At 34.0% G+C, this 21,467-nt stretch overlaps 1 protein-coding gene across 7 annotated transcripts in view; it reads left to right on the plus strand.

Moving 5' to 3' along the window:
• The window catches only part of Stag2 (STAG2 cohesin complex component), a 145,155-nt gene that overhangs the window by 111,664 nt on the left and 12,024 nt on the right, over positions 1-21,467 (plus strand). For 5 of the 7 annotated variants that reach the window (XM_060375190.1, XM_060375188.1, XM_060375187.1 and 2 more), the window contains 9 exons: positions 3,265-3,357; positions 3,909-4,083; positions 7,989-8,128; positions 9,783-9,884; positions 10,868-11,016; positions 14,892-15,020; positions 17,908-18,131; positions 20,876-21,065; positions 21,156-21,266. In XM_060375190.1, the coding sequence (XP_060231173.1) occupies positions 3,265-3,357; positions 3,909-4,083; positions 7,989-8,128; positions 9,783-9,884; positions 10,868-11,016; positions 14,892-15,020; positions 17,908-18,131; positions 20,876-21,065; positions 21,156-21,266 (1,313 nt within the window). The remainder of the gene's footprint in view (positions 1-3,264; positions 3,358-3,908; positions 4,084-7,988; positions 8,129-9,782; positions 9,885-10,867; positions 11,017-14,891; positions 15,021-17,907; positions 18,132-20,875; positions 21,066-21,155; positions 21,267-21,467) is intronic. The other 2 variants (XM_060375192.1, XM_060375191.1) reach the window with 1 other exon arrangement.

Here is a 21,467-nt window from a genome sequence, read left to right on the forward strand (position 1 = left end):
CTTTGCAGATCGGACTGGCCTCGAACTCACAGAGTTCCACCTGCCTCTGCCTCCTCAAGTGCTGGGATAACAGGCATGTGCTACCATGGCTGGCTGCCCTTATTATTTCTTAAGTTTTCAAGGATTCTCAAATTCATGTTTTTTAAAGTTTACTAATTTTGAGTTAATGTGTATCAGTGTGTTGCCTGCCTGCATGCATATGTGTCACTTGATTGTCTGGTGGATCCCCAATGAGGGATTACCAGTGCTTGGGAGACACCATGGGAATGGAATCCTGGTTCTCTTTAAGAGCAACAAGTGCTCTTAGCTACTAAGCTATCTCTCTAGCCCCCAAGATAGTGTTTAATATTTGAAGTGAAGATAAGAATATTATTTGACTCATTTTTTAAAACTATTAAGATATTACTGGGACTTAAAGATTAGGCTATATATATATATTTTTTTTAATTTTATTTTTTTCTGAAGAAGGAATTTTCCTATTTTTACCTTTTCTCCCATTTATTCATTTTATATTTTATATGTATACACGTGAGGGACTTTTTAAAGTTTGCTAACACCACAAAACTGAGTTTTCAAAATGTAGGACCAGTATCTTTCAAATAAGAAATGCAAGAAATGCTTATTTTCTTCCATGAATTTGTCACGTTCAAATACTATAAAGTGAACATGGATCATGGTTATTTACTCTAAGCATTCTGAGCTGGCATTTTAATTAATGTAAGCTGTATATAATTATGAAAGTTTTCCCAGAATATTTAGGATATTATTAATATACCTATTAATATTTTTAATTTTTAAAAAATTTTTAGTTTATTTACTTTGTATCCCAGATGTAGCCTCCTCTCTCATCCCCTCTCAATCCTACCTTCACTCCCTCTTCGTCTCCCGTTCACCTTTCCAAGTCCACTGATAGGGGAGGTCCTCCTCCCCTTCCCTCTGAACCTAGCCTATCAGGTCTCATCAAGACTGGCTTCATTATCTTTCTCTGTGGCCTGATAAGGCTGCCCCCCACCCCCCTCAGGGGGATGTGATCAAAGAGCTAACCACTGAGTTCATGTCAGAGACAGTACCTGTTCTCATTACTAGGGAAACCACTTGGACACTAAGCTGCCATGGACTACATCTGAGCATGGGTTCTAGGTTATCTCCATGCATGGTCCTTGGTTGAAGAACCAGTGTCAGAAAAGATCTCTTGGCCCAGATTTTTTGGTTCTGTTGCTCTTCTTGTGGAGATCCTGTTCCCTCCAGGCCTTCCTATCCCCCTCTTCTTTCATAAGATTCCCTGTGCTCTGCCCAAAGTTTGGCTATGAGTCTTCGCATCTGCTTTATTACCCTGTTGGGTAGAGTCTTAGGAATGAATACAGAAATTGAAGTACATTTACATAATGAAATACTATTCAGCAATTAAAAACAAGGAAATCATGAAATTTGCAGGCCCATGGTGGGAACTAGAAAAGATCATCCTGAGTGAGGTAGCTATTAATTTTTAAGTTTTTGTATTTCTTTGCTTTTGTTAGCTTTTGCATAAAGTAAGTATAAGATAATCGGTTTCTGTGTTACTTTTCATTCATTCATGTGTATCATTGTTCTGGTTTGCTTTGTATTTCTGTGGTAAAAACCATACCCAAGAGCTACTTGAAGGTGGACAGGCTTTATTATATCTTTTACATTCAGGTCAATTGAAGGAAATCATGGCAAGAACTTCGGTAAAAACTTGGGAGGAATACTATTCACTAGCTTACTCTTTGATTCTCTGCTTCAGCCAGCTTTTTTTATACAGCTCCAGACCACCTCCCCAAGGATAGCACCAACCACAGTGGGGCTGCCCTTCCATATCAAACATAACTAAAGGCCATTCTGATTTTGACAGTTAATTCCCCCAAGTGTTTCAGGGTGACAGCTATAATCAAATTGGACAATTGTACTTCGATTATAACCCCTATTCCCAAACTCATCATCTTGTTTCCTCTTTCTACTCGGTCTTTTCCCCTTTCTTCTCAAAAATATTCTTCGTTTTCTTTTCATGTTTTTTTTTTTGTATATACATGAATGAATGAGTGTATATTTAAATCTATATTCTGTATATGAAAAAGCACATATAATATTTTTCATTCTCTTCCCCTTGCCTTATCTTTTCTTCTTCCTTCTTCCTTCCTTTGGAGCTATTCCTTCACCAACTGAGTTACAGTTGTATTTAAATATGTATACATATGCATGCCTATCATTATTTTAATGTTTAATTTGATTGTAGATTAACTTCATATTATAGTTGTTCACTATCATTGTTACTTTTTGACTCTCATAGTAAACTAATTTATACACGTTATTTGCATAAAATTATAGAAGTAGACTGATGAATCAACCAAGTACCATGCACTGATATAACCTAGAACTTCTGCTCAGATCTAGCCCTTGGGCAGCTCATTTTCCATGGAGGTTCCCTACAAGGGGAACCAGGGTAGTCTCTGGCATGAACTCAGTTGCCTGCTCTTTGATCAATTCCTCCTGGTGAGGTGGCCATATTAGGCCACAGAGAAAGAGGAACCAGACAGTCCTGAAGAGACTTGATATTCTAGGGTCAAATAGTAAGGAGGAGGACTTCCTCTATCAGTGGACTAGGGGAAAGACATGGGAGGGGGGGAGAGTGAGGGAGGGTTGAAACAGGAGGAGATGAAGGTGGGTTATATATCTGGGATACAAAGTGAATAAATTCTAATAAATAATAGTAATATTAAATTATTGAAGTAGTTTCTGAAAGCAGTATTTGTATAACAGGTATAGATGCTGCATATAAGAGTAAACTGGAATATTTGTCTTTCTGAATCTGGCTTATTTCCCTTAACACAGTGGCCTCCAGTCTACCTGTATTCCTATAAATGATATAGTTTTATTTTTATATGTACACACTTCATTTTCTTTACCTATTCATCTCTCCTTGGACATTTAGACTGGTTTTACTGCTTAATCATGGAAGTAGTTCAGAAGTAAACATGGATGTGCAATTATCACTACAGTATGCTGACTTAGAGTCTTTTGAATGGTGCTTAATAATATTTGCTAAGTACTTTGAAGTGCACCTTGTGGAGATTTGAGTGGGGGAAGAAGTTATTTGCCTTCTTTTATAACATTATAAAGAATACATTTAAATTAAAATTTCAAGTAGAGCAATACAGTTATATCCATGATAATGTTTATGTTACTAAGCATTTTAAAGAGGCACTGAACTGTGTGTAATATTTTAAACCATGTTAAATTTTTTTCAAGGAGGATTTACTGCGTTTAAAGAAACAGATGAGGGTATTTTGCCAGATATGTCAGCATTACTTGACTAACGTGAATACTACTGTTAAAGAACAGGTTAGTAATCACATGGCAATAGTGAATTGCAGGTAAGGAATTGCCTGGATCAGATTAAGAGATTATTCTGATTGATGGTTCATTTGGGATGGCCCAGTCCTCTGTGGGCATCCCAAGGTGGTGGGTTTTTAAATGACATGTTTAACATAAAAAGATGCATAAAAATTTTAATAGTAAGAAATATATAATATGCTATGGTAAAAAGAACCACTCAATATAGTGAACTTGTACATAATAAAATGAGTATATTCACTTAATTGGAGTTTATATTGTGTATATCTGTATGTATGTATATATATATATGACATCATATATAACCGACTAATAATGCTAAAAAATAAAGAACATGTGAAATTGTTGCTTGTAAAGTATTGCACAAGCATTAGTAGTCATTATTTAAAAAAATAAAACTTCAGCTTTGAAATGTTAACACACTAACTGAATTTGTTACTTTTAAATATAGAAAATTAGATTTTCCCCTTAATATGTTTTATTTTATTTATGACATTTGATCAAAAACTTGACAACATTATCTCTTTTTATTTTAACAGGCCTTTACTATTCTCTGTGATATTTTGATGATCTTCAGTCATCAGATTATGTCTGGAGGACGTGATATGTTAGAGCCATTAGTTTATACTCCTGATTCTTCATTGCAGTCTGAGTTGCTGAGCTTTATTTTGGATCATGTCTTCATTGAACAGGATGATGATAGTAATAGTGCAGGTAATTTTATTCTCATCATGTTTTCTTTTGTGTGTGTGTGTGTGTGTGTGTGTGTGTGTGTGTGTAATAGCAAATTTAGTCACATTCATCATGAAACCAGGTCTGTATTCTCTCATATGTATGTACAATATGGTGTTGTGGAGTATATGTTTTCAAGTTAGGTATATGGTTCTCACTAATATTATCTCTGTATGTCTAGTTTGAATCTCTTTAACAATTGCAAGAATTGATTAAAATTGCAGAGGCCCATTTAGAAAATTGAAGTTGAATGAGACCTTTATGATACTTTTTATTGTGTATTTATATATCATTGGCTTTCATATTTTATGATCATGTACTATTTGAAGGTTAGAAATAAAACTTTGCTTGTGGGTACAGACAGAATAATTACTATTCAATTATCAAACCAAGCCTTGTTTTAAGTTATTCTTCAAATTCAGTAGCACTGACAGAACCCTTGTTTGAATATGAGGTCATGGAAACCCAAGTAATATTTGGTGCTTTCTTTCTGTTTTTTAATTGTTTTAAAGTTATGTTTGAAGGAAAATAAAACAAAGCCTTTCTGTTCTTATATGAACTCATCATTCTATGCCAGTTCCTGAAATTAGATATTTGCCTTGAGGCCCATGTATAACAATATAAATCTTCTTGCTCACAAAATAAATAAAAAAATACATAGAATACAGCTGGTAAGACCAGAGTAATCAAAACATTAAAAATCCATGTAGTTAACTTTATCAAGTGGGTGTACCCTTTGCTACTCCAACTGTATTTATCTCAGGATATCTGTGAATGTACACAAATGTAGATGACACTGTTAAAAACTGGATAGCCCTCCATATTTACACTTTCAGTTTTTCACCTTTCATCTGCAGCTGTTCATTTAGGTATGCTTCTTACTATTCATTAGACAAAGACTTACTGGTCAACAGATTGCTAGATTTCTTAGATATGAAAAAAAAATCACTGTCTTTTACCTCAAGAATTAAAATGGAAAAGAAAAGACATCTGAAATCAAATAGTTTTAGTGTATTTTTATAGGTAATGGAAGCTTTTATAAAGTGTGGCAATAAAAAGGAAATTCAACTAAATGGTTGGTGACTTTAATAGAAGCTGACATCTGAAATGTGTATGAAAACATGAGAAAGTCTCTTTAAAAACTTATATGCAAAATCATAGTTGCATTCTAAAATATCTTGGAAAAGTTTTAGTATACAACTTTTGTTAGTTGATAAAATCTTTGACTTCATTTAGACCACTGCAAATCAAATGACAGCTTCAGTTTTGTATGAATGTCATAGACTTAAAATTTCCATCTTCAGGGCTTGGGCCCCTTTTTTTCTATTAAGCTTTTTAATTTTTTAATTTTAATTTTTATTTATTTGTTTGTTTATTTTTTGAGACAGGGTTTCTCTGTGTAACCTTGGCTGTTCTAGACTTGCTCTGTAGACCAGGCTGGCCTTTAACTCACAGCGATTTACCTGCCTCTGCCTCCCTGAGGGCTGGGATTATAGGTGTGTTCCACTGCACCTGTGGAAAAATAGAAATTATTATACATTTGTTCACATTAACCCATCTTTGTCAAATTTAGCTGTATATATTTTGAAAGAATTAAAACCCTAATTCATGTCCCTTCAACAGTATCATTATTTTTCCTTTTACCTAGACATAACGGCTATAAGTTTGTTGCATATCATATAGTTTCATTTTACTTGGAAGTTTCTGTAAAGTAGTATTGTATTGCTAACTTCCATATGAATACTGTTATGTTGAATGTTTTATAACATACTCTTAAATTTTGAGATAGTATTCAATATTGACATGAATTGCTTGCTCTTTGATCTTTTCCCACTGTTGATACCAGGTGACAGAAGAAGAGGACCCAGGCAGTCTTGAGAGACATGATAAATCAGGGCCAGGTGGCAGAGAGGGAGGACTCCCCTTTCAGTGGACTAAGGGAAGGGTATAAGGAGGAAGAAGGGAGCACAGAGGGTAGCACTGGAAGATGAAGGAATTAACTACAATCTGGATATAATGTGAATAAACTGTAAAAAATTAAAATTATAAATGTTTAAAAAAGAATTGACCACTATACATTTACATTTCCTAATGTTAGCCATTTTGATTATTAATTCTAATTTTCCTCTGATTATCGTTTATTTAAATAAATAAGCTTATTTACTTAAAATACATGGAAGTTCTTTTATTATATATAATCATAAGACTGAGTTTGGATTGTGTACTGTTTTTGTGTAGTGTAATTTAGCCAAAAGTTGGCAAATAGTTGAATTGCTTAATCAACCTACCACCAGTATATCATTTCCATATAGTGCTTCATGTTGTAGACTGTGAAATAATTGATCTGTAATTTATATTACTCAGATAATAAGAACTATATCCAGGGTGATTCATTGACACTATTCAATAATAATTGTTGCTGACACTTGTGAAAGTCCCATATTAGGCATTCTTCTTCAAAATATTCAAATTCTTCTTCAAAAATCCTTAAAATAGAAGAGGAGAATTTTCTTTTTTTTAAGTTTTATTGAATATTCTAATTGACTGAAAATTATATTATGTAAAATGGTCTATTATAATGGTAGTCATTAAGAAGAAATTTAGTTAAGCTGGGCAGTGGTGGTACACACCTTAATCCCAGCACTTGGGAGGCAGAGGCAGGCAGATTTCTGAGTTCATGGCCAGCCTGGTCTACAAAGTGAGTTACATTGTAGCCATGGCTATACAAAGAAACCCTGTCTTAAAAACACAAAAATAAGGTAGCTTATAACATCAGTATAATTTTTTAAAACATAAGTAATACATTTTATTTTGCTGTGCAAGCAGCTTTGACATATCAGAGTATATACTTAAGAAAAAAACTTTTGCTGATGTTCTATCTTAATTGAAATTTGATATTTGGGCTTTCAGGAATAACTTAGTGATAAGTGATAGAATGTAGACTAAGCATTCTTCATGTTCTACTTTCAGTCATTGGCACCTCCAAGTCATTGAAGTGGATAATTTCCTACTTGGTGTCAGGCTTACCAGAGGCATTTTGTATATATTGGGATTCTTGTATTGAAAGGCTGACAGGAAATAAACCCACCAATTGTACACAAAGTATAAATGTCTAATAAATATATTGAAAAGATTAATTTCTCTATAAAGAACTAATAAGCAAACAAAACTGAAATAGTAGGGTCCTTTTGTTTTTGTTATGTGTCATAGTTTTGTTTATAATTAATTTCATATTTGAAATCTTTCCATAGGAAATTTCTTACATGTGTGTATGTTCTTATATTACTATATCTATGTAATTTCGGTATATACATACATACCTCACATACCTTATACCTTGAGGCAGATATCCATTTTCATCTTTGCTGTATCAGGCTAGCTGACACTCTACACTCTACACTCTACAGTATGTAGTATGAGTAGCTGCATACTGGAGACAGAGAGGGGTGCGTCTGATCTACTTAGGGAATTCTAGGCCAGTCATGGCAATATAGTGAGATACTGTCTAAATGAAAAAGAAGAATGTATAAGAAAAAAATCAGAAGTAAAGTAGGGTGAGGTCATCTTTGGATATGATAGGTTTTCTGTGATTAACGTATCTTCAATGCACAAAACATTACCAATAGTTGTTGAAAATGCAGGTCTTTTAACAAATCATCTTGTTAGGAAAATATAAGAATACATTAGATCTGTTTCTTTTCCATGATGATAATTTGATGTCTCAAAAAATATGGTATATTGGAACATTTGAGTAGTTGTAACTTTTAATTTTGCTTTTAATGTTTCTTTTCCCAATTTTAAATTCTCTAAGAGGACAAGTGTATAGTATATGTTAAAAAATTGAAGTAGAATACAAGATGAATTGATTTTTGAATCTCCTCTCTCAGATGGTCAGCAAGAGGATGAAGCCAGTAAAATTGAAGCTTTGCACAAGAGAAGAAATTTACTCGCAGCATTTTGTAAGTTAATTGTATATACTGTGGTGGAGATGAATACAGCTGCAGATATCTTCAAGCAGTATATGAAGGTGAGGTTGAAATTGTATAATAGGATAGTTATTTCAAGAAATTTTAATATTGGATTGATTATGTGTGCTCCATTGAAAGCTTTTAAATATTGAATTACTTTTGTGTAGTATCGATGTTTATTGATATTTAGCATTTTGAGTAACATTTTCTCATATCTCTATCTAGTTAATGAACATTTTTGTTTATGATTATTTGCGTTTTGAATGTTAGAAAATGATCTAGCCCATGTTAACCATAACCATAAGAAATTTCGTTCAAGATAAATACAATTCTTTAGCAATTAGAGGCTATACATAACTTTCAAAAATATATGTGAGGTACTCTCATTTTGAACCAGGACTAAAGGATAGTGTTAAGTTTAGTAAATACGTGTCAATGTTAAAATGCTTTAAGTATTTTCTCAAGTGAAAACAAATTTTGAATGCAAGAATATTAAAGTCCTTCTCTTTGTTCATTTTATTTATCATCGATTTTTTTTTTGTCTTTCTGTCTGTCTGTCTAGCTGGCTACCTCCCCTCCCCTTCCTCCCCTCCCCTCCAATCCTGTCCCCTACAGGTCTTTCTATCTCCCCCTTCTTTCATGAGATTCACTGAACTCTGCCCAAAGTTTGACAATTAGTCTCAGGCATCTGCTTTAATACACTGCTTGGTAGAATCTTTCAGAGGCCCTCTGTGATAGCCTCCTGTCCTGTTCCCTGTCTTCTCCTCTTCCGATGTTGTGCCTTTTTCCTTTCTGAGTGAGGATTGATCATCTGACGCAGGGGGTCCTCCTTCTTGCTTACCTTGTTTTGGTGTGCATATTTTAGTATGCTTATGATTTTTTTTTTTACGCTATAAGGCATACTCAATTTATTTTAATGAATTTTGAAGATTTAAGATTTAATTTTAGATATTTTTAATTCAGATCAATTGTTTCCATCATGGTAAATATATTATCTTTGTATCTGCTCTCTTCTCAAATTTATTAAAAGGTAGAACTGAAAAATGTAAAAAGATGTGTATATATTATTTGAAGATGGTTGTTCATGGCTTTAAGCCCAGCACTCAGGAGGTAGAGGCAGGCAGAGTTTGAGGACAGCCTGATTACAGAGTGAATTCTAGGACAGTCAGAGTTACTTAGTAAGACACTGTCTCAAAAAATAATATAATTTTTTTGTATATTCTTCTGTTATCTTTGATAGCTGTTTTTAGGTGTTAAAAACCCCTGTTTTAAATCAGAAAAATGCATATATATAATATATAATGCAAAATTTTGGAATAATAATTTTCTTTTAAGTATTCATAGACTATTTGTTTGTAGAAGTCAAATTAATAAGTTGTCTATATCTCATTAAAAATTAGAGTAACTGATTATATTTATTGTCCTTTAAAACTTATTTTTACCTTTGAAACTCAGTGTAACATAGTAACTTTTTAATTCCATGCCCTTTTTGTTTAAACAGTTCAGAGCTTCCAAATTTTTTTAAAGTTAAAGATGATGTTTTAGAAATGACCTTAAACCTTCTTAGACCTTCAGCATATTATTATAAATTTCCCACTGTTGAAGGTACAAATACGTACTTTGTTTTGTAGTTATAGAATTAACCTAAACTTATTCTTATTGTCCAATTATTTTAAGAGATTTAATTCTAATTTGCTCAATTTCTTTTTCTAGTATTATAATGATTATGGAGATATCATCAAAGAAACAATGAGTAAAACGAGGCAGATTGACAAAATTCAGTGTGCTAAGACCCTTATTCTCAGTTTGCAGCAGGTAAGACTTGGAGTGTCAGGTTTACTTAACATAATTAACTACCAGTCATCAAAATTGTAACAATTGAAACTGACATATACAATAATATGACACACAGTTCATAAAAATAGAGATACAAAATATTTAATAGCACCAGTAGACAGAATATATTACATGATGTTTATACACACATGGAGTGATTGAATTTGGCTAATTAACCCACTCATTACACCACAACTTGCAGTAAGAACCATTTATTCTTTTTCCTTTTTCTTCTTATTGTATACTTATGTAGAGTGCATGTGTACAGAGTTAAGTTAGTTATTTTACATATTCATTGTGAATACAATGAATACAGGAGTGTACCTAATGAATAATGATTTTTATTTTCCTTGGTATTTAGATATCTTTGCCATTTTAATAGTGGTATTTTTAAACAGATGTTGAGGTCTGTTATACCTTTTGTTATTATAAATAACATAAATATTTTATGTGTAATATTGTACATAAACATCTTTTTGCTCAAGTCTTAGAATTGCTTAGTTACAGGATATCAAAATTCAAAAGCTTTTGCTAGCTTATGATGAAAGTTTATGGTAAGAAGATCCATCACTTGGAGGTAAACAACTCAGTGGCTGACCTTCAGGAGATCCTGGATTTTATCATCAGCACCACAAAAACAGAGCATATTGTCTAATAGCATATAGTGTGTTTTCCTTTCCTTATGTTATATGTATTTGTGCCTAATTAATGTGAGCTGATTTGTATTTTGATAAAATTGGCCTAAAGCGTTTAAAACACCAATATTTTTTTTTTCTATTTTAGATATATGACGTGACACATTTGTGCTCATTTATAGCATGATTTTAAAATCTGTGTTTTAGGTATCATCAATGAAGTTCATCAGTTGTCTAACTTTTATATTTTAATTGGAAAATGTGCTTAAAACATGTTAATTAATATTTATCAAAAATATTAACATTGCTTTATTTTTTTCCAAACAGCTTTTTAATGAGATGATACAAGAGAATGGCTATAATTTTGATAGATCATCTTCAACATTTAGTGGCATAAAAGAACTTGCTCGACGATTTGCTTTAACTTTTGGACTTGATCAATTGAAAACAAGAGAAGCCATTGCCATGTTACACAAGTAACCAATCTTCTAATACTTTATTCAGAGCTTGTATTTTTGTGACACTTAATTTTTTATCTATCCTTTTGTTTGGAATGGTTGATTAAATTACCTTTAATATTGGTTTATAAACCTCTTAAGTTGAAGAGCCTATTGTAGTGCCCCTCCCTTTATAAATATACATATATGTGTATGTGTGTGCTTGGTCACAGTTGTGCGTAAGAAAGAACAAAATGCACTCAATTGCTACCCACCACCCTGTCTTTTCCTTTTTCTTAAATTTTAATTACAATGTATTCACTTTGTATCCCAGCTCTAGCTCCCTTCCTCATTCCCTCCCAATCCCACTCTCCCTCCCTCATTTCCTACCATCACCCTCTCCAAGTCCATTGAATAGGGGCGCTCCTCCTCTCTTTCCCTGTGACTCTAGCTTATCAGGTCTCATCAGGACTGGCTGCATTGTCTTCCTCTGTGGCCTGGTAAGGCTGCTCTACCCTCAGGGGAAGGTGATCAAAGAGCCAGCCACTGATTTCATGTCAGAGACAGTCTCTGTTCCTCTTACTAGGGAACCCACTTGGAGAATGGGCTGCCACAGGCTGCATCTGAGCAGGGGTTCTAAGTTATCTCCATGCATGGTCCTCGGTTGGAATATCAACCTCAGAAAAGAGCCCTGTGCCCAGTTCTCTTGGCGCTGTTGCTCTCCTTGTGGAGCTCCTGTCCCCTTTAGGTCTTTCTATCTCCCCCTTCTTTTCTAAGATTCCCTGAACTCCACCCAAAGTTTGGCTATGAGCCTCAGTATCTGCGTTGATACATTGCTGGGTAGAGTCTTTTAGAGGCCCTCTGTGGTAGGCTTCTGTCCTGTTTCCTGTTTTCTCCCTCTTCAGATGTCTGTTCCATTTGCCTTTCTGAGTGAGGATTGATCATCTTACCCTGGGGTCCTCCTTCTTGCTTAGCTTCTTTGTGTGTATAATATCCACTTATAAGTGAGTACATGCCATGTGTGTCTTTCTGCTTCTTGGGTACCTCACTCAGGATGATCTTTTCTAGATCCCACTATTTGCCTGCTAATTTCATGATTTCCTTGTTTTTAATTGCTGAATAGTATTTCATTATGTAAATGGACAACAATTTCTATATCCATTCCTCAGTTGAAGGACATCTGGGTTGTTTCTAGGTTCTGGCTATTATGAATAAAGCTGCTATGAACATGGTTGAAAAAATGTCCTTGTTGTATACTTGAGCATATTTTAGCTATATGCCTAGGAGTGGTATAGCTGGATCTTAAGGAAGCACTATTCCCAATTGTCTGAGAAAGCACCAGATTGATTTCCAAAGTGGTTGGGCCAGCTTACATTCCCACCAGCAATGGAGGAGGGTTCCCCTTTCTCCACATCCTCTCCAGCATGTGTTGCCACTTGAGTTTTTGTTCTTAGCCATTTTGATGGGTGGAAGTTAAAATCTCAGGGTTGTTTTGATTTGCATTTCCCTGATGACCAAGGACATTGAGCATTTTCTTAACTGTTTCTCTGCTTTTTGGAATTCCGCTATAGAGAATTCTCTGTTTAGTTCTGTGTCCCATGTTTTAATTGTATTACCTGCTTTGTTGCTTTTTAACTTCTTGAGTTCTTTATTTTAGATTTTAGCCCTCTGTCAGATGGAGGGTTGGTGAAGATTCTTTCCTCGTCTGTAGGCTGTCTTTTTGTTCTGATGAGAGTGTCCTTTGCTTTGCAGAAGCTTTTCAGTTTCATGAAGTCCCATTTACTGATTGTTGATCTTAGAGCTTGTACTGTTGGTGTTCTGTTCAGGAAGTTGTCTCCTTTGCTAGTGATTTCAAGGCTGTTTCCCACTTTTTCTTTGAACAGGTGTAGTGTGTATGGTTTTATGTTGAGGTCTTTGATCCACTTGGACTTTAGTTTTGTGCAGGGTGATAAATATGGATCTATTTGCATTTTTCTACATTGAGCCACCTATTTAGACCAGCATCATTTGTTGAAGATGCTGTCTTTTTTCCATTTTATGTTTTTGGCTTCTTTGTCAAAAATCATGTATCCGTAGGTATGTGGGTTTATTTCTGGGTCTTCTATTCAATTCCACTGATCCTCCAGCCTGTTTCTCTGCCAGTACCATGCAGTTTTTATTATTGTTGCTCTATAGTACAGCTTGAGATGAGGGATGGAGATACCTCCAGAAGGTCTGTTATTGTACAGGATTGTTTAAACAATTCTGGGTTTTTTGTTTTTCCATATGAAATTGAGAATTGTTCTTTCAAGTTCTGTAAAGAATTGTGTTGATGAATTATAATCCTTTATGTGTTCATGGATTTGGTTTGCAATTATTTTATTATTTTTCCATCAATATTCGTAAGAGAGATAGGTCTGAAGTTCTCTTTTTTTTGAGGGATTCTTTGTGTGATTTAGGTATCAAGGTGCCTGTGAATCCTAGAGTGAGTTTGGTAGTGTTCCTTCTCTTTCTATTTTGTGGAATAATTTGAAGAGAATTGGATTTAGCTCTTCTTTGAAGGTGTGGTAGAATTCTGTGCTGAAACCATCTGGCCCTGGGCTTTTTTTGGAAGGGAGACTTTTGACAGCTATTTCTATTTTCTTGGGGGATATAGGACTATTCAACTTATTTACCTGATCTTGATTCAATTTTGGTAACTGGAATCTATGAAGAAAATTTTCCATTTCATTTAGATTTTCAAATCTTGTGGCATATAGGCTTTTGTAGTAAGACTTAATGATTGTTATGATTTTTCTCAGTGTCTTTTTGTTATGTCCCCTTTTTCGTTTCTGATTTTGCTGATTTGGATAGTTTCTCTTTCTGCGCTTTAGTTACTTTGGCTAAGGGTTTGTCTATCTTGTTAATTTTCTCAAAGAACCAGCTTTTGGTCTCATTGTTTGTTTGTATTGTTTCTTTTTTCTGAATCATTGTCTTCAGCTTTGAGTTTGATTATTTCCAATCTTCTACTCCTCCTGGGTGTGTCTGCTTTTTTTTCCTAGGGCTTTTAAGTGTGCCATTAAGTTGCTTGTATGTGATGTTTCCAGCTTCTCTCTGGAGGCACGTAGTGTTATGAACTTTCCTCTTAGCACTGCTTTTATCATGTCTGATAAATTTGGGTCAGTTGGTCTTCATTTTTAATGAATTTTAGGAAGTCTCTGATTTTTTTTTCTTCATTTCTTCCCTGACTAAGCTCTCTTTGACATAAGGTCTGTGATTGTCCTGGAGCTCACCAGTTAACCTATATTGAAAGGCCAGTATCTTGCCTCTACACTGTCATATGAATTGCACACACCTTATTGTTCTTATTCATTTTATCTCTCTCTCCAACTTTAATTTACTTTCTTACTTCATCTTGTTGTGTGCCTTTTTGTGCCAAGGTGATAGTTTTAGGTAAAATGTTAGAGCCAGACATAGAGTAATTATTATAATAACTACATTTTTTTAAATGTGGTAAATAACCTGCTTTCTTTCCAATTTTTCTTAATTGTTTTTCTACCCTACTACTTTTGATAGAGCACAACTGTAGTTGTTTTCTTGATCAATTGTGATATTTAAATTGAGAAATAGTGTGGTTGAAATGGGTTCTGTTTATACTTTAGTTTTAAAAGCTTTAATTCATTATAATTTGCATTATTTACATTTAAGGTAGTACTTTGAGTTAGAGTATGACTTACCTATTTCCAAAATGTCAAAAAAGAATGTAAATTAAATCAAACTTCAGTTAGCTGGTGACTAACTGGTTTGTTTGTGTGTGTGTGTGTGTGTGTGTGTTGTATTTTGTGTTAGAATAATTTAGTATTCTCTTTGATTTTTAAATAAAATTTATTTTTAATTTTAAAAATACTTGAAAATTACATAAAGATATTTATTTTATTATTTTGTTTACTTTACAGAGATGGCATAGAATTTGCTTTTAAGGAGCCTAATCCACAAGGGGAGAGTCATCCACCTTTAAATTTGGCATTTCTTGATATTCTCAGTGAATTTTCTTCGAAACTGCTCCGACAAGATAAAAGAACAGTGTATGTATACAAAAAATGTTACACTTTTTTCCTGACACACATCTGTAGCATATTACTTATACCAACTTTCTACTTCACTTCTGTTTTAATAACTTATAATATTATAACTTTATTCTGTGCACAGTACTGAACCTTAGTATTGTGAGTTTTACTCCCAGTAGTGATGTGCTTGTGATGTGCAACTTGAGTGCCGTGTAAGTTACTTGTTGAATATTCACACCATCCCAACCTAGAAGGTAGCATTTAAAGGATGCTGAAAATCCATCAGGTTTGTCCTGGTTAGTCTGTATCTTGAAGTGTGGTTGTGCTGCAAAGCAAAACTACCTTCTTTTCCTTTAACTTCCTTTCCTCAATTTAATATTTAAAGAGTTATTTAAAGAGGTAATTTTCTAAAATGGTGACTCATAAGGTAGACTTTCTAGATCCACCCTTCCCTCCAACTTTTTTAATTATAAAGGGGTAAAAAAATTAGAAACACCACATAGTTTAGTGTCTTTTGAAAACCCACTGTAAATTTGGTTTGCAATTCTAAAGCAGACAAAACTATTTATTTAGAGACTTGGATGTATTAAGTGGGAGAGAAACACTATGTACTTCAGGAGTTATGGGGGTATTTTCTTTCTTCATAAGTATGTAGATTCCATGAGTGCATACATTTGTAATAGAGATCCAACTGTACTGTTAGTTTCTATGCACTTTGTTGTATATGAGTTTATTGTAATCAAAAATTACATTGCCTTGTTAAAGTTCTTTGTGTTGTAGCTATATGAGGGACTAAGAGAGAATAATTTGAGGACAGGATAGGCAACATAGTGAGACTCTCTCTCTTTAAAAAAAATTTTTTTTAAATTGCATTTAGTGCATACATGTGGTGGTCGGAAGATAAGTGTGCGTGGTTGTGCCCTTTTTTCTACTCTATGGGTCCTTAGCATCATCTCAGCCTTGGCAACAAGTTTCTTTTCCTGCTGGGCCATCTTTGCAACCCTAGACGTTTAGCCCATTAAGCAGAAATTCAGGTTAAACAATGCTGTTTCTTTGTAACAGATGAACAATACTAAATATCTGTGATAGCATTAAATATTTTCAATGATGTCGAATAATAGAACAGTTTATACTGTTTATTATAAGTGACTGTTATACATTTTATTATAAGTGACATAAATTGATACCTGATTGGTTTTGGAACTATTTGTCATTATCTAGTAAAGTTCAGGTTTCTTTTTATCTATATCCACACTCAGTTACTTAGTTCATATATGTATACCCTATAAAAATCTTTGAGCCATACATATAATAAGAACTTTTAAAGAACAGTGAATATTACATTGTTTGAATGTAGAAAATGTCAAAATAACCTCTTTGTTACTGAGAGTATGTACCAATATGGCTCCAGTCCAAAATGGTAGACTTTAGAAACTATAATGCTGAGTACAAGTAGGAAAGTACACAACTATGCTATGATTTATACACAACAATATCTTAGCATTTTGAAAATGAAAACATGTGGCTTATAAATAAAAAAGCTTAATAGAAATCCAGCGGCAGAGAAGCAGAAAAACAAGAATGGCTTCCATGAAAGCTACTTCTTTACTTGTTTTTGTACAAGTGAATGTTTTCTTGTTTGTGATGCATGTACATGACTGTATAAGTGCATGGATGTCTGAAAGTCAGAACAGTCTGTTGATTGTCTGGACTTCTGTGTTTTTTTTTCTCTGAGACATGGTTTCTCAACCCTATTGTCCACCCCTCTAATAATCTACCTGTCTCTACTCCCTAGTACTTTAGTTAGGGCATTTGCAGCCATGTCCCGCTTTATATGTGAGTGAGTACTGAGGCTTTTGAACTTGGGTACACATGCCTGAAAACTAACTGCTCTTCTCCCACTGAGCCATGTCTATATCCTGGAGGCTCCGTATTGACAGTATTCTGTTAAGGGCATACTAGGCATGGTGCTCTAATTTTTCTACCAGTTAGTTTATCTTGGCTCAGATTTTTAGTGTAGTAATGGTTCCAGACTGATAGCCAGTTCATAATCTACGGTGAAGAGTACTATAATAGTAAGTACGGCAGAAGTATATTGTAACTAAAAAGATGCATTTAAGAGTTACTACAAACCGGTATTTTTTAAAACTTTTTATTTATTAAATAATCTCTGCCTCTGTGTGTGCCTGCACACCAGAAGAGGGCATTAGATCTCATCATAGATGGTTGTGAGCTACCATGTTACCTCTGGGAATTGGACTCTGGACATTTGGAAGAGTACACAGTGCTCTTAACCTGTGAGCCATCTCTCCAATCCCCCAAACAAGTGTTTTTAACTGGGTTTTCTTTATGCTGATTAAGTCTAAGTTGATTAGAATTATTTCTTGCAATTACTACAAACATTTGAATTGTACAATATAGTTAGTTGTTAAGTTTAAGCACAATGTAGCCCTTCTTAACTTCTAGTGTCACACTCTGGGATCCAAATTATAATATTGCTATTTTTATGATTATGGTCACATTAATTTGTCTTATGTCTTTATTTGATAAAGATAAAATTGCTTAGTGCATAGTAATCATGTGAATATTAATTAAAATTTGATGGCAGAAATTTGTATTGAGAGAAAAAAATATAGGCACATGTTTTCCACCATGCTGAAGTTTTGTACACAGGAAATATATGTATGCCTATTGTCAGTACCTTGGACATAGCAGATGATCAACAGGTGCTAAGCTAGAATGCTCTCAATTATTACATTCAATATGAGGTTTCAGTAGACATTTTTGTTCATTGTGCTGCTGAGACTGTGATTAAATAGTTATTAGCCTTAGGTTCTTACAAGGAAGGTTTGTTTGAACTTGCAGCTTTGTGCAACAAAGTTAATGCCTTCTGCTTCTTTTTAAGGTATGTTTATTTGGAAAAGTTCATGACCTTTCAGATGTCACTCCGAAGAGAAGATGTATGGCTCCCTTTGATGTCATACCGAAATTCTTTGCTAGCTGGTGGTGATGATGATACCATGTCAGTCATTAGTGGTATGAGCAGTCGGGGCTCAACCGTAAGGAGTAAAAAATCAAAACCATCAACAGGAAAACGGAAAGTGGTTGAAGGAATGCAACTTGCACTCCGTAAGAACCAATTGAATTGTCATTAACAGTCCCACTTGCTTTTCATGTGATATATGTTACTCAGTAGAGCTTATACAGTGTATCAATTATTTATAAATGTTTTAACTTTTTTACATACATGGCAGCTGTTATGTCAAGTCAGGCACATTCTTTTCAGATAAGAAGCAATATAGACAGATTGTTACTTTTTAATCACTATTCTCTACTTTATATATATGAAAATTGTTCCAGTACAATAACAGATCATTTTGTTACAACAAAAGATTTTTTTAAAGCTGTAATGCACCCATTAAAATCCTATTCAAAAATAATGAAATAATTCTGAAGAACATGATAGAAACTGAAAATATTTCTCATAGGTAGAATATATTATGCTTTATCATATTGGCTTCCTACCATCCCAAACAGTTTTCTGTATAAGCCTAGGGAATTTTTTTTTTTTTTTTAATTTCTGAGTTAGCTCTTAAACAACTTAGTACAGTTGTCAAGATCTATTACAGTTATCATTGCTGAGGAACAAATGTCTTAAGATTTCGGGCATAGTAAGAATATGGTGCTTAAGCTAAAAAAGCCTAAATGCTGGTGGCTACATTTGAATGGAAGCATCTTGACTTACATATCTGACTTCACATCAACTGTCTCTCAGAAAGCTTTTTAATAATGCCTCCATCTTAGTATCTCAGTAAACTCCAAGAGCTATTACTCTAAAAGACAGGATGTAGAAGGTACTGGTGTAAGGCCTTAGACTGCAAACCAACTGACATGGTATAACTTCTGTAATAGTCTGTTGTCCAAGAGATCAGTAGAGATTCCGGGGGAAGAGATATATTCTTTCCCCTCATTTTTCTGTTTTGTTTTCATATATGTTTTGGTCTCATATATCCTGAGCTGCCCTTGAGCACATGAATCTCTTGCCCACTTTTCTAAAGGAAGGGACTAGAGAAGTGTACCACCCACTTCTCAATCCTCTGAATCTTAATATAAATAGTATTAAAATTTGGGATTACATTTTTAATTTGCCATATAATTTAGCTCTCATTTATCAAGAGTGTAGAGCTAAAACTTGATTGCTGGACCATTTCAGTTTGTATTGTCCAATCATAGTCTTAAAACTTGTCCAGCTCTAGACTTGGTTGTAAAGCCCAGTATCACTTCAGTGAGCAAAGAATCTTGAATAAGATGTGTTTTATAAGAAACTATAGGAAGTATTTTTTATAAAAAAAAAACTAGCAAATAAAGAGGATACTTCTTGCATATAATTGTAAATCTTCAAAGTGTTTTCTTGGCTGAACAGTTAAAAATTTGTGCTGAGTCACCAAGTCACTCCTTTATAGTCTTTGTAACACAGTTATACATGGGTATTTACATAACATCTTACAAATAGATTATTAAATTAAACAACATTTTTGTAAGTGCTCTTTTTAGGTATATCTAAATACCTAAAACGCATGTGTATCCATTAGTAAATTAATGGAATGAAAGATAAATGGAAAATGACCCTGAACATACTGGAGCTATAAATAATCTTACTATATTGAATAACGTACAGTTAATATGTAAGCCTTTAATTACGTGAGCATTAGCATATTTATCCTCAAACCTTTTCTTCTTTAAAACTTTGTACATGTGCACAAAATGTGTACACAGCACACACACACACAGAATCTTATAATAAAATAACTTTCCTACAAATTCATAGCCTATAAGTAATTTTTTCTTACTCTTAACTCAATGACACTGACATGAGATTTTTGTCATTTGTACAATGGGGACACAAATATATGTTTGGGTACATAGATTTTACAACTGTGACTTTTAATAATCCACTACTTAATGTACATATAGAGTTTGTTTTCTTTGACATTAAGGTCTTAAGACCAGCTCAACCATTAATATTCCAAAGATATAAAACCACCCCTCCCACTAATCGCCATTCCTAGCACTGAATTGGATTTCTCTGGGCCATATACTTACTCTCCTATCTGGCCTGTTACTCATTAGCATTCTTATTCTTAAGTTCAAGTTCACCATCAACACGACTACTACATTGACAAGAACATATAACTCAAAAAATTGCCTCTCTTTCTTCAAATTGTCAGCAATAGTTTCTTGTGATCTTAGCCTAGATCACATTATATTTTACATATTATTTCTTTGTTTAAATTCGTTTTTTACTGTGTACCTTAGGGTGGTTTAAACTTCTACTATTCCCACCTTATCCTGAGTACTGCAGCCTGCCTGACATATGCATGGCTACATAGTAAATCCTGCTTTTTTATCCAGTCTTGTCTTTTCTTATTCTTTTAATCTTCACATACCTATGTAGGAAGCTATTAGATAGTTCGACCCCATGAAATCGCTATTTTTGTAGGTCAGGTATCAACAGATCATTATGATTTGGTCATTGCTATTTCATGGCCCAGTTCTCTTGTTACCTGCCTAGAGAATCTTTACTACTGCAAATACTACCTACTCTTGCTAACCATTGTTTCTAGGTAGCTGTCTCTAATCTGTCACTACTCCCGTGCCCTCTATATTCCTTTTCTCCTAGCCTTTACCATACTATGTTGTAACTGCTAAACAGACTACAAGCCCAGGATGGGACATACACCTTTGCATGACCCAGTTTCCAACACTAGTAATGGAAATCAACCAGATGTTTGTTGTTTTAAATGGGTTATATTAGCCTGCAAATAAGTTATAGCTAGTAGCAAAACTTCGTTGCTGTAAATTTTCTCTTTCAGCTGAAGAAAGCAGTAGTAGTGACAGTATGTGGTTAAGCAGAGAGCAAACACTGCACACCCCTGTTATGATGCAGACTCCACAGCTCACCTCCACTATTATGAGAGAACCTAAAAGATTACGGCCTGAGGATAGCTTCATGAATGTCTATCCAATGCAGACAGAACACCATCAAGCTCCTCTTGATTATAAGTAAGTACATTTAATCATTTTCTTTACTAGAACTTTATTAATTACATAGAAAAAAGTTAAGTTAAAAGAAGAATAAAATTCTCCTTGAAGCACGCAGGTAACATGGATGTTAGCTCAAAGACAACAAGAGGAAGCAAGGCAACAGCAGGAGAGAGCAGCAATGAGCTATGTTAAACTGCGAACTAATCTTCAGCATGCCATGTAAGTGAGAGTGCCTTATTGTCTGAGTCTAGGAAGTTCACTAATTCATTTAACATACTTTAATGTGTGCCGTATCTACAATTTCAGCAAACTCTCTAGAGTAACTAAGCTGAAATAATCAAGGAACTAGATTTTGGTCTTTCCAACAGAAAAATAAAATGTTTTAAGTAAAATATTAACTAGTTAGCCAAAGGACCAAAT

Source organism: Meriones unguiculatus, chromosome X (genome assembly GCF_030254825.1).
Source record: "Meriones unguiculatus strain TT.TT164.6M chromosome X, Bangor_MerUng_6.1, whole genome shotgun sequence".
Lineage (NCBI taxonomy): Eukaryota > Metazoa > Chordata > Mammalia > Rodentia > Muridae > Meriones > Meriones unguiculatus.